Source organism: Zingiber officinale, chromosome 2B (genome assembly GCF_018446385.1).
Source record: "Zingiber officinale cultivar Zhangliang chromosome 2B, Zo_v1.1, whole genome shotgun sequence".
NCBI classification, from domain to species: domain Eukaryota; kingdom Viridiplantae; phylum Streptophyta; class Magnoliopsida; order Zingiberales; family Zingiberaceae; genus Zingiber; species Zingiber officinale.
Window position 1 is genome coordinate 90,973,332 of NC_055989.1, and position 15,919 is coordinate 90,989,250.

At 45.5% G+C, this 15,919-nt stretch overlaps 2 protein-coding genes across 2 annotated transcripts; one reads left to right on the plus strand and one right to left on the minus strand.

Annotated features, from left to right (window-relative positions):
- The first annotated feature begins 2,188 nt into the window (after positions 1 to 2,188).
- On the plus strand, positions 2,189 to 3,229 carry LOC122048448 (pentatricopeptide repeat-containing protein At4g16835, mitochondrial-like). Its single transcript, XM_042610013.1, has 2 exons — positions 2,189 to 2,462; positions 2,880 to 3,229. The coding sequence occupies exons 1-2, from the start codon at positions 2,189 to 2,191 to the stop codon at positions 3,227 to 3,229; spliced, it is 624 nt and encodes a 207-aa protein (XP_042465947.1).
- A 2,387-nt stretch (positions 3,230 to 5,616) lies between these two features.
- On the minus strand, positions 5,617 to 9,390 carry LOC122049280 (putative disease resistance protein RGA3). Its single transcript, XM_042610685.1, has 3 exons — positions 6,213 to 9,390; positions 5,875 to 5,959; positions 5,617 to 5,755 (listed from the first exon to the last, which is right to left on the minus strand). Exon 1 carries the CDS (start codon positions 9,342 to 9,344, stop codon positions 6,276 to 6,278), a length of 3,069 nt encoding a protein of 1,022 aa, XP_042466619.1. The 5' UTR covers positions 9,345 to 9,390; the 3' UTR covers positions 5,617 to 5,755; positions 5,875 to 5,959; positions 6,213 to 6,275.
- Positions 9,391 to 15,919: the final 6,529 nt, after the last annotated feature.

Here is a 15,919-nt window from a genome sequence, read left to right on the forward strand (position 1 = left end):
AATAATTCGAATAGTTCGCATACATGTTCGAATCTTTTAAGCCGAACTCGAACCTGAGCCCTAATTCAAACCAAATTCGAACAAAAAATTTTAAATTTTTCGAACTTTGAATCAAGCTTGAACTCGAATATACCTATTTCGAGTCGAATTCGAGCCTTAGATTTTTCTACATATTCGGCTCGATTCGATTTTTTTTACACCGCTACTCCTTACCGTCCTTCCCTCTATCAAGTGGTCGGGTACTTTGTTGGGGCCATTGATAGAAGCTTGGGAGGCCGCCACGAACAAGCTGAACGATCTCATGTTGGCCAGGGTGATGGACGAGTATTCTTTTGATTTAACTACGGTACCCTCTTAACCCTTTGGCTATTCTCCATTGTGCATGTCTCGTGATAATCTTTGTTTTGCAGCAATGGACATTTGTGCTGGTCATGCTGTAAAAGGTCGTGACTCTGGTCCAATAAAATGAAAATTTGAAAAAAAAAAAAAATGTCTATCTGGTCGCTATGAATGCCAGCAAATCTGAAGCAGCAGGCTTTTGACTGAGCTGAGAACTGCTCGGGCGGAGCTGACTTCTTATCAGGAGGGGGAGGATGATCGGTTTGAAGAGAGGAAGAAGACCTTCTTAGCCTTAGAAGCTTTCAACATACCAATCGTCCATTCCGCCATCAACGCTCTTAGTCATGGAGTCGATGGTGCAATCAAGCAACTTCAAGAAAAGTCTACCTCAACTCCCCCCGATACAAACTTTCTTGATCGTGAAAGGCTTATTAAAGAATGTCCGCCTGATTTTTTTTCTTTATTTTAAAGTAGTTTCTATGTACTCCTTGATGAATAGCGGTAATCTATAACTTTGTTTTTTATGTGGTAAAGATCATCACCCTTGACCTCGTCAAAATTACCTTTCACTAGGCCGAGCATCTTTTCGGGGTTGGGTGTGTGATAGAACACCCAGACAAGGACAATCTCTTAGATACGCAGGACTAAGACCGACCAATATCTAAGACTTGGACGCACTTTTAGGTTAGCTGGTTCCTTAAGCACTTGGAAAAGGTAGAGGGGTAAGAGACCTGCTCCCGCTGAAGGCCGACCGGTCATCAAGCGGTCTTAGTATCAACCTCTTAGCGACATGGGCAAATCTACCTTGATATAAGTACCAACTTTTTACGATAATGATGTGTCCCATCCGTCATAATTATGTGCTCCTTATTGGTGACATGTGTTTGCCCACCTTACTTTTCTAACATAACAACGACGCACTATTTTCTAGGATCATGTCACCTCATCCTCTGATCCAGCGACCCTGATCATTAGCCCGCTTTTCCATTTTCCTAATCCAACGATCCACGTTAAAAGAGGTATTTAAAGAGTTTCCTTAGCGAACTTATAAAACCCTTCGTCTTCGTTGTTTTCTTCCTCCTAGAGCTTCAGACTTACAATTTCTAACGACTTTGTCTTTTCCCCATTCTCCTCTTTTCAACCTCACCATTCGAATCTTTCTCTTAGTCTTCCGAATGGTTACCTCCGGTATAGCTCATACCCACATACTTTCCCAATTCCTTAGCATACATCACGATGATATTCAATACAACTATGACATTTCCCCAGCGACTACCTACTGAGTTTCTGGCTTCCTCCACTTGGGGAAAGAAATTAATGATCACGGCTCACCCTCTGCCTCGACCTTATCTTCTCAGACTATTCGGTGCTTCTCCTGTGCCTTCCCCCGCTCGACAGTGGCGGAGGCAGGGGGGTGCGGGGGTGTGCGGAAGCACCCCCTTGCTCCCGGAAGCACTCCCTGCCTCCATGCCCAGCTCATCAACCCAACCTCTATGCCAACTTTGGACAACTCCATCGTGCCCTTCTCATCTTCGCCAACGTCTGCTGCTACTCCAGTGTCGTTGCTTGGAAGTCCGTCATTGCCCACATCTCCCACTCTTGCCGGCTCCTCGAGGCCCTCTGCCTCTTCCCCCACCTCCACGCCTCCGCCGCCCCCGCTCCTAACTCCCACACATTCTCCTCCATCCTTCCCGCTTGCATCGACGCCGACGCAGATGGCTTCGACAGCGAAGTCCACGCCCTCGTGCTTCGGAACAGCATCGCGGTTGCCGTCTACGTCGCTAGCGCCTTGACCGACATGTACCCGAAGTGCGACTGTGTTTGGGATTTCTGAAAGGTGTTTGACAAAATGGCTATGAGGAACCTCGTCTCTTGGAACGCATTGATTGTGGGGATTGTCTATAACAAGCTGTACTATGATGAGATGGAAGCTTTTCGCTCGGTGTTGAACGATGATGGGCTCTTGACCCCTAATCAAGTGAGCTTGTCCAATATGCTGAGTACATGTTCAAATGTGTGTAGCATCGGATTTTGGAGAGTGGTGCACGACTTGGCGGTTAAGCTTACAGTGGAGTCGTCTTTGGCCTATGTGAGGAACTCGCTCATTGACATGTACTGCAAATGTTGGTGCTTGGAAGAAGCGCTGTGAAGGTGTTCGACAGATGCTCAAACGGAGGTTGTGACTTGGAATGTTATGATGATGGGTTGGATTGAAAGCGATTGCCCCGAAGATGCTTGTGGTTGTTTCCTACATATGGTGGGAGAGGGAGTTTTTCCAGATGAAACCTCCTTTTGTACCTTACTCCAAGCTTTGGCCATGCTAGCTTCATGGGGTCAAGGTGCTGCAGTCCATTACTTGATAGTGAAAACTAGGTGTACCCAAAACCAATGTGTTGGGAGTTCCTTGATCACCATGTATGCAAAATGTTGTTGCTTGGAAGGTTCATATCGGACCTTCGATGAGGCAAAGGAGCAATTAAATATGGGCGCTTGGACATCCATGATAATTGCTTTCTAACAACATGGGCATGAATACAAAGTGATCAAATTGTTTGATGAAATGATGGATTTGGGGATTGACCCAAACTGCATCACATTCGTTAGTGTTCTTTCATATTGCAACCATAATGAGCTTGTCGACCAGGGATTCAAGTACTATACTTGCATGGTAGACTTGCTTGGACGAGCTGGCCACTTGGATGAAGCAATGCAATTCATTGATGCAATGCCAATACATCCTGATTCATCTGTGTGGGGTGCTTTGCTTGCAGCTTGTAGGAAGTTTAAGAACTTGGAACTTAGTAGCAAAGTGGTACAAAATCTCTTTATGATTGAACTCCATAACTTTGGAAACTATGTATGCATCGCATGGAATGTTGGAAGAAGCTAAAGAGGTCGGGAGACTAATGCAATCTAATGGGGTAAGGACTAAGGAAGGAGATTAGATGCAGCTGGATATATGTATCAAACAAGACGTTTGTTTTCACAGCGCATCGCCAATCGCACCAGGCTACAGAGCAGATATATGAGATGGTAGGGAGGTTGAAGGAGCTAGTGAAGACCAAAGGATATATGTGCCTAACTATGTGGATTTTAGGATCTACACTGTCTTAAATTTTGTCTAGCATCCCTTTAAATTTTTGTCTGGATCCGCCACTGCCGCTCGACAAACATGGACGGCCATGGAAATCCATCATCCTACATCAAAGTATAGTGTATGCTTTCATAAATTTATAAATTTGGATTCGCCTTTGGGAAAATACTAAAACCTTTTTTTTTTCTTTGAAGTTGAGCTGAGAGAGATAAAGACGAATCTTGCATAGGACTGTTCTGGGCTCTAATCAAAGAATTAGTTAGGTAAGTTTTTTACTTAATCCACTGAAACCCCTGCTTTCGTACCTAAAGTCCGGTCCATCTCTACTAGGAGCAAAAAGTGAGATTACCCATCAATAGAAATGACTGAAAATATCTTTTTTTGAGCCAGTAATATATCTTACCAGCCAAAAAAATTTCATCGAATGTGGCCGATAATCCTTCGATGATAAAATTTTTTTCCAGTCATTATTTTTAGTCGATATTTTTTTTTAAAAAAAATACCAGGCAAATAAATGACCAGTAATTATTTAAAAAAATGACTAAATATAAATTGACTGATAATTTTTTAAAATAAATGGCTGATAAATTTTTAAAAATACACTAAATATATATTAGGTTAGTATTTTAAAAAATTTAATAATCAATATATATTTAATTAGTTTTTTTTAATAAATATAAATATATATTTCACTCTAATTTTAATTAACTTATCGGTCAAAATATATTTGACTGGTAAATATAAAAAAAATAATATTATTAATTTATTAATTTATTAATCATCTCTAATACAATCCAAATAAAATTAAAATGCTTATATGATACATTGTGCAAATAAATAATGTGTGCTTTTCCCTTATCAGTTCATAGCATGCCGATCCAGAGTCTTCCACCTTAGGGTTCGTGATGTAAATTATCTGATCTCTTTGGGCGTAGCTGAGGTGATAAATAGATGGGATCAAGGGATTCTAGGCGTAGATGGAAATGGAATTCCACCAATGCTCGTCGATATGCAGCAAAATTCTACATGTTTTTCCCCCCATTTTTTGTTTTGTTTTCGATTCATAATCTGTGCTTATTATGTTGGTCGTGTGGCCTTTAAATCGTATGTGGCAAGTGTACACTGCAGCTTCCTCCCGAGCTTGGTTATGGGGCGAGAGGAGCAGGCTGCAGAGGAGGTCAGCTTTCCTTCACTGTTTTCAGATTGTCACCACATCTCCGCCAGTACTTCACAGTTCATCTTATGTGAATATTTGATGTCAACTAACTCAATGCTGCTGCTTTCTATAATTGATCAGGCTCTTGCATTATTCCTCCGGATTCAACTCTTCTGTTCGATATAGAATTCGTTGGGTAGGCAGGAGCCAGAGACCTACAGAGTCTTTTTCTGACGAAAGGAACCAACAGACGAGATACTTGTATAAGCACTTACTTAAACAAGAGGGAACCAAGGGCTATAAATAATTACAATTATGCAGTACAGATTTCCTACTGTAAACGACCTTTATCAATTCAAATTCTATAGACGAGCTCTCTTAGTCCCACATCGTTAATTTCACATTGCATCAAACCGATATATGGGTTATCGTTTGCCTTTGTAACGTCGAGCTGGGTAGCTCCAGTTTGTGATCCAAGCGGAGGTTAATGAATGATTTGGATGGTGGGGTTGAGTTCTGAGGCGTGAATCCAATGTATAATTGTTGACCTGCCCGATCCAAGTTGATTGTGAACTGGTAAAATTCGATGAAGATCGGATTCTCCCGGTTCATAATGCGGAGGGCACCGGTCCAGGCTGGTTTCACAGAGCAAGTACACCCGCCCGCTTTCGACGGTGGAAGGATAACAGGTCGATTTACACGGGATTCACATTACCCCTCAGAGCCTCTTCCATCAAACAAATCATTTTCACTATTTTTGTTTTGTAATTGTAAAATTATTCCTTCCATCACTAACTTACCATTCATTACTAATAGTTGAAATTTATAAATCCTTACCTTCTTAATAAAGATAGTAGATCATTACATAACATTCGTCTTTATGAATTTTTAAAAATAAATACAGGAAAAGAACTTAGAACATCATAGGAAGTACAACATACCAAGTTTCACTAAAGCCATTCAATTTCTTATTTAATTGTAATGATCAATGCAACTCAAGAAATCATATAACACTTGGAACGTAGGTGCAGAACTCTGATGCTCTTGTCAAACTTGTTCTTTTAATTTTCTTTAAAAGAAACCATGGGATGCATAACTAGTGCAAATAAGCATCCAAGTTAGAAGATGTAGCATAGATAACATCAAAGTTTATGTGCTGAGTTGGCCTGCAAAATAAAGGACCAATTAGTTATCTTAATAACGAAAGGGAAGGTGAGTGAGTAACAAAAGAGTAAGATTATTATATTCCAACAAAGTAAAACTAACTGAGTCGTTAGGGTCTAACCTTCTATTTATACAACAAGTTGGAGAAGTCACAACATGACTATTGTCCCTTATGAAAACGGATTCCATTTATGTGTTAGGTACTTCTGCAAACAAAGTAAAATAGCGAAATTGCCAATTATTCTCCTTGCACACTACTATTCATTTTAGCTATCATTTTATGAAGTAAAAATTAAATCGCAACTGATCAAAAATCACAACTGCAACACTTTAATAACTAAAAAAATAAATCAAATATTTGAAGTAATAACTAAAAGCAAGTTAAAAGCCAAGTTGTTACGTCCAGCTACACATGGACTACCTGCATAAAATAGTAATGCAGCAAAGTGAAGAATGTACCTGGCTCTGCAGTTTGGGGCATGCTTCAACAATCAGATTTTTCAGTCGACCCTTGACTTTCAATTACTCTGGAATAAATGATAGCGCCCGACAACCATATATGCACAGGGACTCCAAACATGACTGTTCGAGCCAAATTGGCAAAGCCTCCAATTTGTTGCAATTCATTATTGTCAAGGTCTTTAGGTTGTGGATCTCCCTTGTATCATTTGGTAGACTTCTCAGTTCTTGGCATCCAAATATCTGCAACATATTGATTCCTCCAAGGTTCGACCAAGAATTGAATTTGGAAGTAGGCATTAGCATCTCGTTGCTCAACCACAATTTCAACTTCAATTGAGAAGATGTTGGAAATTGCACAAGGAATACCATGAGCTTTGGGCACTGAATTAGGGTCAATTCCTCAAGTTTGGCAAAAAGACCATGACGTCTTATGCTCTTCATGCCTAGCCACTTCTCTAGCCTATTCTTGCTCTTCATGCCTAGCCACATCTCTAGCCTAGGCATTTCAGAGAATGTGAGTTTCCTCAACTGAGGAAATACAAATGGTTTTCTATCCTCCCCATAGAATTCATCATCTATTACTCTAACTGAATCAAAACCACTTATTGTAACTTCCTCAAGCTGAGGTAATACTCCAAGTGGTGGTAGCGTCGCACACCTCCTAAGATTAACAAGTTCGACTCTTTTCAACTTTTTGAGAACAATCAACCTGGGCTCGAGCATCAGCCAAGTTGGGAGTCTCTTGCTCATGTATGAAATGATCCGCAAGACCTTCAACTCTCGTAGGCTACGTAAGAATCCTTCCAACAGCTGCACCATGGGATTGGAAGTTCCCTTAGTAGCCATATCATTCCACCGTTCCCAATGCAGCACCAACTCATATAGATCTTGATCCTTCAGTAAATAAGTAGGTAAAGTAGCACTCTTTAATTCATCTAATTCTAATCTTTCAAGGTGTTGTATATGCAGGGATTCAAGATTTCTAAGATCTTGCAACTCTGACAACGTGACATTTCCATGACCATCCACGGCATCAATTCCCCTCAGAGACTGCAAGTTTATCCATCGCCTAATTCCACTAGGCATTCTAGTCAATGCTGCACATCCTGCCATGTTAAGCTGCATCAAGTTCTTCATGCCGCTCAAATCATCAGGCAACTCAGAAAGCCTACAACAACCTCCAATATCTAGTTCATTCAAATTTACAAGGCAAATTATCGACTCCGGCAACTTCTGAATCCTTAGGCAGTAAGACAGTTTCAAAATCTGCAATTTCCTAAGCTCGTGGATTCTTCTTGGAAGCTCCTTGAGCTTTTCGCAATTAGATAAATTTAGAACACACAAGTTATAGAGATTGCAGATGGATTCAGGTAGTGTTTCTATCTTGTTCTCCGCGAGGTTGAGGTATCTTAAACAACGCAATGTAACAACTGCTCTAGGAAGGCCTTGAATCATGATTGCTCTCATATCTAACGTACATAAACTCGTGAGACTTGAAAACATACTTTCAAGTATCTTCGTCTCAATCTGACAAATATGTTCATTTATCTCTTCCCTATGTAAAACCAATGTTCTCAGCTTCCTGGCTACTCTAGCCACTTCAATGGCTTTTTTAAATTTGGAAATATTTTTAGAATTGATAGGTAAATACAAATGGCGGCATTGCGGTGGTATCCTCGAAGGTCCACTAACCTCCATTCTAAAGAAGCATAGATCTACACCGTACTCCAATGGCGTGAATTCAATGTTCCTCTTGTACCAATAATATGTTAGAGTGCCTTCAGCAACCAATATATGGAACACATCTTCATCATAACCTGGAACTGAAGATCCTCCAAACAATAGCTCATAAAGAAAACGTCGTATCCTCCCAAATGGCCAATAATGTAAATGCATCAAACTAAAATGTCGGGATGTTGAAGGGTAATGCCGGATGAGCAACTCATTAGCTAGTTCTTGCCACTGACTCACATCTCTCTGTCGAAACATGAGGCCCATACCTTTTGGTATAAGAAAATTTTGAACATAGTTTTGGCTACTGTACTTCTTAGCAAATTGAATTAGCATATTAGTAGCAGCAGGAGAAACCTTCACTTTATGGTTGTTATTACCTTCAATTGGATGGACAAATGTTGCATACTTTAACAATAATCTTACCCATGCACCGTCGGGCAGCGGACTTAAGTCGTCGTATGTGTCGCAGAAGAAATGCGTTTCATATTCGTAAGGAGGATACACAGTGAAAATGAATTTGCTCCCCGGTGCTGCCCAATGAAAGAGTTTCCGCACAAGTTCGTCCAATTTGTGTCCAGAAGCACCATATGAATAAAGGTTATCCAAGATGAACAAGTATCTAACTCTATAAAGATGTTCGTCCACAATTTTCCAGCAATTGAGGTCCGTACATGGCCTCCCGGTCAATAATCTTGCGATTTCTTTGGCGATCATATTGCTGTTAAAATCGTTAAAAGACGAAGCATCCAACCATATTCGACGTTGGAAATGCTGGCGTACCCAAGGGTGATGGTAGACTTTTCGAGCCAAGGTTGTCTTCCCAAAGTATTCATCACCTCTTATGGCAATCATGTCACGTTGACTCCAATGGTGTTGTTCTTGAAGGAGCTTTATGACAGTTTCTTCGTGACTTCCCATCACCTCCTCGCTCATAATTGCAGCGTAGTCATCATGGCTTGGATCCATGGAATCCATCATCTCCACCCAGAGGCCAAAAGCAGCTCCCCTATTGGCTAGGTAATTCAACGTGCATACTATCTCTCGGAGCTCTAGTAGGATGGATCGGCGGCTGCTCGTCGATTGAAAAAAGTTGTTGATCATCTTCCACTTCCTTTCTGCTTCATCTTCATTGCTAGGCTTCCAGTAGTCTAGGATCCTTTCGAGTAGGTTGTGGACATCCTCAACGGCCGCACCCACTTCCTTCATCCACTCTGCCACATCGGGCTGCTCGAGCGCACGTAGAGAACCATCCATGACGAAGGAATTGATGACCCAAAGGCTGTCCCGAATCATCTCCAAGTGATTTGAGATGCGGAATGCCTTCCTTTGTGCCACCATCTCGGGCGCCGGCAGGATCTTCATCAGTATGTGCCTCAATTGCGCTGCTGCCTCCATAGGCCTCTTGCTATCTACTTTTGGTGGATGCACAGAGCTTCTCTTGTTCTGTGTATATGTATGGGCTATGCATTCAAGTTAAGCTCCCAAGGAAGCTTAAAGCTACAAGTTCTTTAATTGATGCTCGCCGACATATCAATTACTTCTCGGCAAGTCTGCATATATGCGTTGCTTGCAGAAGGCTTTCACCTTTAGCAACGTTGTATCATGATGCTAAAAAAGTGAATAACGTTTTCCCTCAGTGTCTCCGTCAATCTGTCCAAGAATAACACGAAAAAGATAAATCATGGATGACTATTAATCTTTAAAATAATAATTAAACAACAAAGACTTTATATATGGATGCCCACCAAGCAAACAATATGGATGCCCACCAAGCAAACAACAAAGACTTTATATATATCGACCAAGGCAAGTCCGCATATATACGTTAATTGCAGAAGGATTTGACCTTTTTTACAAAGTTGTGTCATGAATGTCTTGTGATGTCTGCCAAGCAAGCAAGCAAGGATATCTAATTTTATTCACACAATAACTTTAGTTTTTGCATTTCCTTCTCAGAAGCAATGCTTGATACTTGGTCTAATAAAGTATAAGGTCACCAAGTGGTAGGTGGTGTTGTAAATTTTATACGACTTTATAATTTGCCATATTTCATGAATGGATGCGTTTCTTGTATATAGTTGCATCCTGATTCCTCCAACAATATAATATTGTAGTAAAAGTGAAACTAATATCCAATTCCAAGTGATTCGAATCCATGGAAAAGTCTCCGTAATTTTAAATTTGTCTCGATCAATTTACTGATCTTATCTAAAAGTTGAGAAGATGAAAATACTATACCATTTCTTTGAGGGTAAACCACTATGGTAAAAGCTTGCGTAATTCCATAATTTAAACACCAATCTCAAATCTTTCTTCCTTGAAACTGTCTTTCATTATCTGAAACTAGCTTATGTGGAATCCTGAACTGATATAGAATATTTTGCCATAGAAATTTGATAATTATTCGCTCAATTATTTTAGCCAATGGCTTAGCCTCTACCCATTTAGAAAAATAATCTACTACCACTAAGAGGAACCTTTTCTAAGCGGGTCATTGGGAAAGACCCCACAATGTCCATATCTCATTGGTCAAACGGACATAAAACCATAGAAGTTTTTAGTAACTCGGTGGGGTGGTGTGGGATATTTTGATGTTTTTGACAAGATAAACAAGTTGACACCAATCGAGCTGCATCAACCTGCAAGGTGGGCCAAAAATACCCAGCCAACACTATTTTCTGGGCAAGCAAGTACCTGTCCGAGTGACTTCCACAAGACCCTGATGCACTTTTTGTAAGATATATTGTATGTCCTCAGGACCGACGCATTTGAGTAAAGGTAGAGAGAAAGCTCACTTGTAAAGATTATCCCATATTAAGGTGAATCGCCTTGCTATTTTCTTGAGCATCCAAGCTTGTGCCTGGTCTTCACGTAAGAGACCGTGCTGAAGAAATGAAATCAACGGCGCCCTCCAATCAGCCTATAGTTCCATCTCAACTTGCCTCTCAATGTTTCAGTAATGTTTGTTCTATAGGTTTATCCAAAATCCATGGAACTATGGCGGAGGCTAATTTAGCTAACACATCTGCAGTTTGATTCTCTATGCTAGGAATTTTCTATATAATTACTTCTTGAAACTCAGCCTTCAACTTGTCAAATGCTTCTGTATATAACTTGAGTCGCTCGTTGTTAATCTCAAAATTACTAGACAACTGTTGAGCCGCTAACTGAAAATCTGAATAGATTAAAACCCGGGTGGCCCCTACATGTTGAGCGGCCTATAACCCAACTATTAATGCACCATGTTCAGCTTAATTGTTGGTAGCCCGGTAGCTTAACAGCACAGATAATTGCATTATGTCTTTCCTTGGGGATATTATAACAATGCCTATCCCATTACCCTGTCGAGTTAATGATCCATCTATATATATCTTCTAAGTTTCTTCGGGTTCAGGACTTTGTAGTTCGGTGACAAAGTCAGCTAGAACCTGAGCTTTGATGGTCTCTCGGGATTGATACTGTATATCATACTCATCGAGCTCTGTGGTCCATTTAATCAACCTCCCAGAAGCTTCTGAGTTGACAAGTACTCATCCCAAAGTGTTGTTAGTAAATACTATGATTGGGTGATGATCCTGTCCGAGTCGCTGAATCGACGGACGCTGGGCACGTGGCGCTCTCCTCTATCTCCGATCAGCTGCACAGACCTCCGGCGAACCTACACAGAAGTCGGGCCGGGGAGGAGTCCCCGGCGACGACCCTCCGACGCTCAAGTCAGGCAAGAAGAAGACGATGAAATAGCTCCGAAGATCAGCGTTTTCATACCTCCGGCGAAGTCTGCGGGCTCTTATATAGAGCTCTGAGGAGGCTGATGCACATACACCGAGGCACACACGTGTCCTCAGCCCATACCCAGTATGGGCTTGTCAGAGGAGCTTGCCTGACCCCTTACTGCTACAGTCCGAGCACGTCTCTGATGGGATAGCATAATCTTCTGATGAGATAGCATAATCTTCTGTCTTGTCATTCTAGCCCTTCTGTTTCCGCACCGAGCGGCATGCCGCTCGGCAGTCCCATCACGTCCGACCGGACTAAGGTATACGTCCGTTCGGGGTATTCTTGGTCATGTGCTCTGGACTGTTCGCAGTATTGATACTTTATTCCTTCGGCCGAGCGGGCCATCCGCTCGGCACTACTATACTGTTCATCATGAGCGTCGGAACCCCGACTTCCCGCCGGGGTGTATTGCTTCCGCTCGGAAGCTTCAGCCGGTCATCACCATCATTATCCGCTCGGCCAAGCTTCTGGTTGGCCTTTTACCTTTCGACCTCCACGTGGCGTTGACTCTGCTAAATGGGGACTCCCATTCTTACTGCCGGATCACTTGCCTCCCCTTCAAGTCTAGTCGAAGGAGGCGATTAGTCCGACTGACTGGACTATTGTTTCGCCGAACGGCTCTTCCAGGAAATCATTATCCGCTCGGCCGATGAGGCGGTAATTACGGCCTCCGTCAACGCCATCGTCCCTCCTTTCTTGTTCTCGAAAGGGGATTTCTGTCGAAGTATTTTTGATAAGCGAGTCGAACGGCCGTACGTTGCCTTATCCTTCCGCTCGGACGTTTAAAGACACCGGCTCGTCTCTCGATCTTTAACGACGGAGCTCGTCGGCGCGGATATTTATAGCCGGACGGCGCGACTCTCGATCTTTAACGACGGAGCTCGTCGGTCTTCTGCTCGGGGATTTATAGACGCCGGCTCGTCTCTCGATATTTAACGTCGGAGCTCGACGGCGCGGATATTTATAGCCGGTCGGCGCGGCTCTCGATCTTTAACGACGGAGCTCGTCGGCCTTCCGCTCGGACGTTTATAGACACCGGCTCGTCTCTCGATATTTAACGTCGGAGCTCGACGGCGCGGATATTTATAGCCGGTCGGCGTGGCTCTCGATCTTTAACGACGGAGCTCGTCGGTCTTCTGCTCGGGGATTTATAGACGCCGGCTCGTCTCCCGGTTTCCCGGCCGGAGGGTTTATAGACGCCGGACCGTCTCCCGGTTTCCCGGCCGGAGGGTTTATAGACGTCGGACCGTCCCTCGATTTTTAACGACGGGGCTCGTCGGCGCGGATATTTATAGCCGGTCGGCGCGGCTCTCGATCTTTAACGACGGAGCTCGTCGGCGCGGATATTTATAGCCGGTCGGCGCGGCTCTCGATCTTTAACGACGGAGCTCGTCGGCGCGGATATTTATAGCTCGCGGCACGGATCTTTATAGCCGGTCGTCGCGTCTCTCGATTTTTAACGCCGGAGCTCGTCGGCGCGGATATTTATAGCCGGTCGGCGCGTCTCTCGATTTTTAACGACGGGGCTCGTCGGCGCGGATATTTATAGCCGGTCGGCGCGGCTCTCGATCTTTAACGACGGAGCTCGTCGGCGCGGATATTTATAGCCGGTCGGCGCGGCTCTTGATCTTTAACGACGGAGCTCGTCGGCGCGGATATTTATAGCCGGTCGGCGCGGCTCTCGATCTTTAACGACGGAGCTCGTCGGTCTTCTGCTCGGGGATTTATAGACGCCGGCTCGTCTCCCGGTTTCCCGGCCGGAGGGTTTATAGATGCCGGACCGTCTTTCGATTTTTAACGACGGGGCTCGTCGGCGCGGATATTTATAGCCGGTCGGCGCGGCTCTCGATCTTTAACGACGGAGCTCGTCGGCGCGGATATTTATAGCCGGTCGGCGCGGCTCTCGATCTTTAACGACGGAGCTCGTCGGCGCGGATATTTATAGCCGGACGGCGCGGCTCTCGATCTTTAACGACGGAGCTCGTCGGCGCGGATATTTATAGCCGGTCGGCGCGGCTCTTGATCTTTAACGACGGAGCTCGTCGGCGCGGCTCTCGATCTTTAACGACGGAGCTCGTCGGTGTTCTGCTCGGGGATTTATAGACGCCGGCTTGTCTCCCGGTTTCCCAGCCGGAGGGTTTATAGACGCCGGACCGTCTCTCGATTTTTAACGACGGGGCTCGTCGGCGCGGATATTTATAGCCGGACGGCGCGGCTCTCGATCTTTAACGACGGAGCTCGTCGGCGCGGATATTTATAGCCGGTCGGCGCGGCTCTCGATCTTTAACGACGGAGCTCGTCGGCGCGGATATTTATAGTCGGTCGGCGCGGCTCTCGATCTTTAACGACGGAGCTCGTCGGCGCGGATATTTATAGCCGGTCGGCGCGACTCTCGATCTTTAACGTCGGAGCTCGACGGCGCGGATATTTATAGCCGGTCGGCGCGGCTCTCGATCTTTAACGACGGAGCTCGTCGGCGCGGATATTTATAGCCGGTCGGCGCGGCTCTCGATCTTTAACGACGGAGCTCGTCGGCGCGGATATTTATAGCCGGTCGGTGCGGCTCTCGATCTTTAACGATGGAGCTCGTCGGCGCGGATATTTATAGCCGGTCGGCGCGGCTCTCGATCTTTAACGACGGAGCTCGTCGGCGCGGATATTTATAGCCGGTCGGTGCGGCTCTCGATCTTTAACGACGGAGCTCGTTGGGCTTTTAAGCCTAATTTGGACAACGTTTACCTGGCCGAACGACATAGGGTCTTCGGAATTGAGCCTTTGGCTCGTACAATATACCTCCGGCTGAGCAGCTCGGGTCCTTCGTCGTCGAGCGCTTGGCTCGGATCATTTACCTCCGGCCGAGCGGCACGGGACCTTCGGATACTATACCTCCGGCTGGGCAGCTTGGGGCCTTCGTCGTCGAGCGCTTGGCTCGGATAATTTACCTCCGGCCGAGCGGCCCGGTGCCTTCGGATACTATACCTCCGGCTGAGCAGCTCGGGGCCTTCGTCGTCGAGCACGGTTCGGATAATTTACCTCCGGCCGAGCGGCACGGGGCCTTCGGATACTATACCTCCGGCTGAGCAGCTCGGGGCCTTAATCGTCGAGCGCTTGGCTCGAATAATTTACCTCCGACCGAGCGGCACGGGGTCTTCCCATCGAGCTCGGGGCTCGGTTAATATGATCCTGGCCGAGCGGCACAGGCTTCCCATCGAGCCTTTGGCTCGGCTAATACACTCCCGGCCGAGCGGCACGGGGTCTTCCCATCGAGCTCGGGGCTCGGTTAATATGATCCTGGCCGAGCGGCACAGGCTTCCCATCGAGCCTTTGGCTCGGCTAATACACTCCCGGCCGAGCGGCACGGGGTCTTCCCATCGAGCCTTTGGCTCGGCTAATACACTCCCGGCCGAGCGGCACGGGGTCTTCCCATCGAGCCTTTGGCTCGGCTAATACACTCCCGGCCGAGCGGCACGGGGTTTATCCCATCGAGCCTTTGGCTCGGTTTATTTACTCCCGGCCGAGCGGCACGGGGTTTATCCCATCGAGCCTTTGGCTCGGCTAATACACTCCCGGCCGAGCGGCACGGGGTTTATCCCATCGAGCCTTTGGCTCGGTTTATTTACTCCCGGCCGAGCGGCACGGGGTTTATCCCATCGAGCCTTTGGCTCGGTTTATTTACTCCCGGCCGAGCGTCACGGGGTCTTCCCATCGAGCTCGGGGCTCGGTTAATACACTCCTGGCCGAGCGGCACGGGGTCTTCCCATCGAGCCTTTGGCTCGGCTAATACACTCCCGGCCGAGCGGCACGGGGTCTTCCCATCGAGCCTTTGGCTCGGCTAATACACTCCCGGCCGAGCGGTACGGGGTTTATCCCATCGAGCCTTTGGCTTGGTTTATTTACTCCCGGCCGAGCGGCACGGGGTCTTCCCATCGAGCTCGGGGCTCAGTTAATATGATCCTGGCCGAGCGGCACAGGCTTCCCATCGAGCCTTTGGCGCGGGAGTTTTTACTCAAGAAACTACAAATTTATGAGCAACAGAAATAATTGAAGAACTGACCTGCCGACCAGCAAGGGATCTGACCCAATTTCTTGACTGCCGAATACCCGTGGAGTGAGAAGAATATATATACTTGTCGAAACTCATCAAGGCTTCCTCGTCGGACCGATATCGGGGCAGGCGTTGCTCCCACTTGAAT

Bases quoted from the DNA above. Each gene is read 5' to 3' on its own strand.
- LOC122049280 (XM_042610685.1), bottom strand. From the start codon at position 9,344: ATGGAGGCAGCAGCGCAATTGAGGCACATACTGATGAAGATCCTGCCG.
- LOC122048448 (XM_042610013.1), top strand. From the start codon at position 2,189: ATGGCTATGAGGAACCTCGTCTCTTGGAACGCATTGATTGTGGGGATT. The intron at 2,463-2,879 runs GTTGGTGCTTGG...ATGAATACAAAG, and splicing joins CATTGACATGTACTGCAAAT to TGATCAAATTGTTTGATGAA.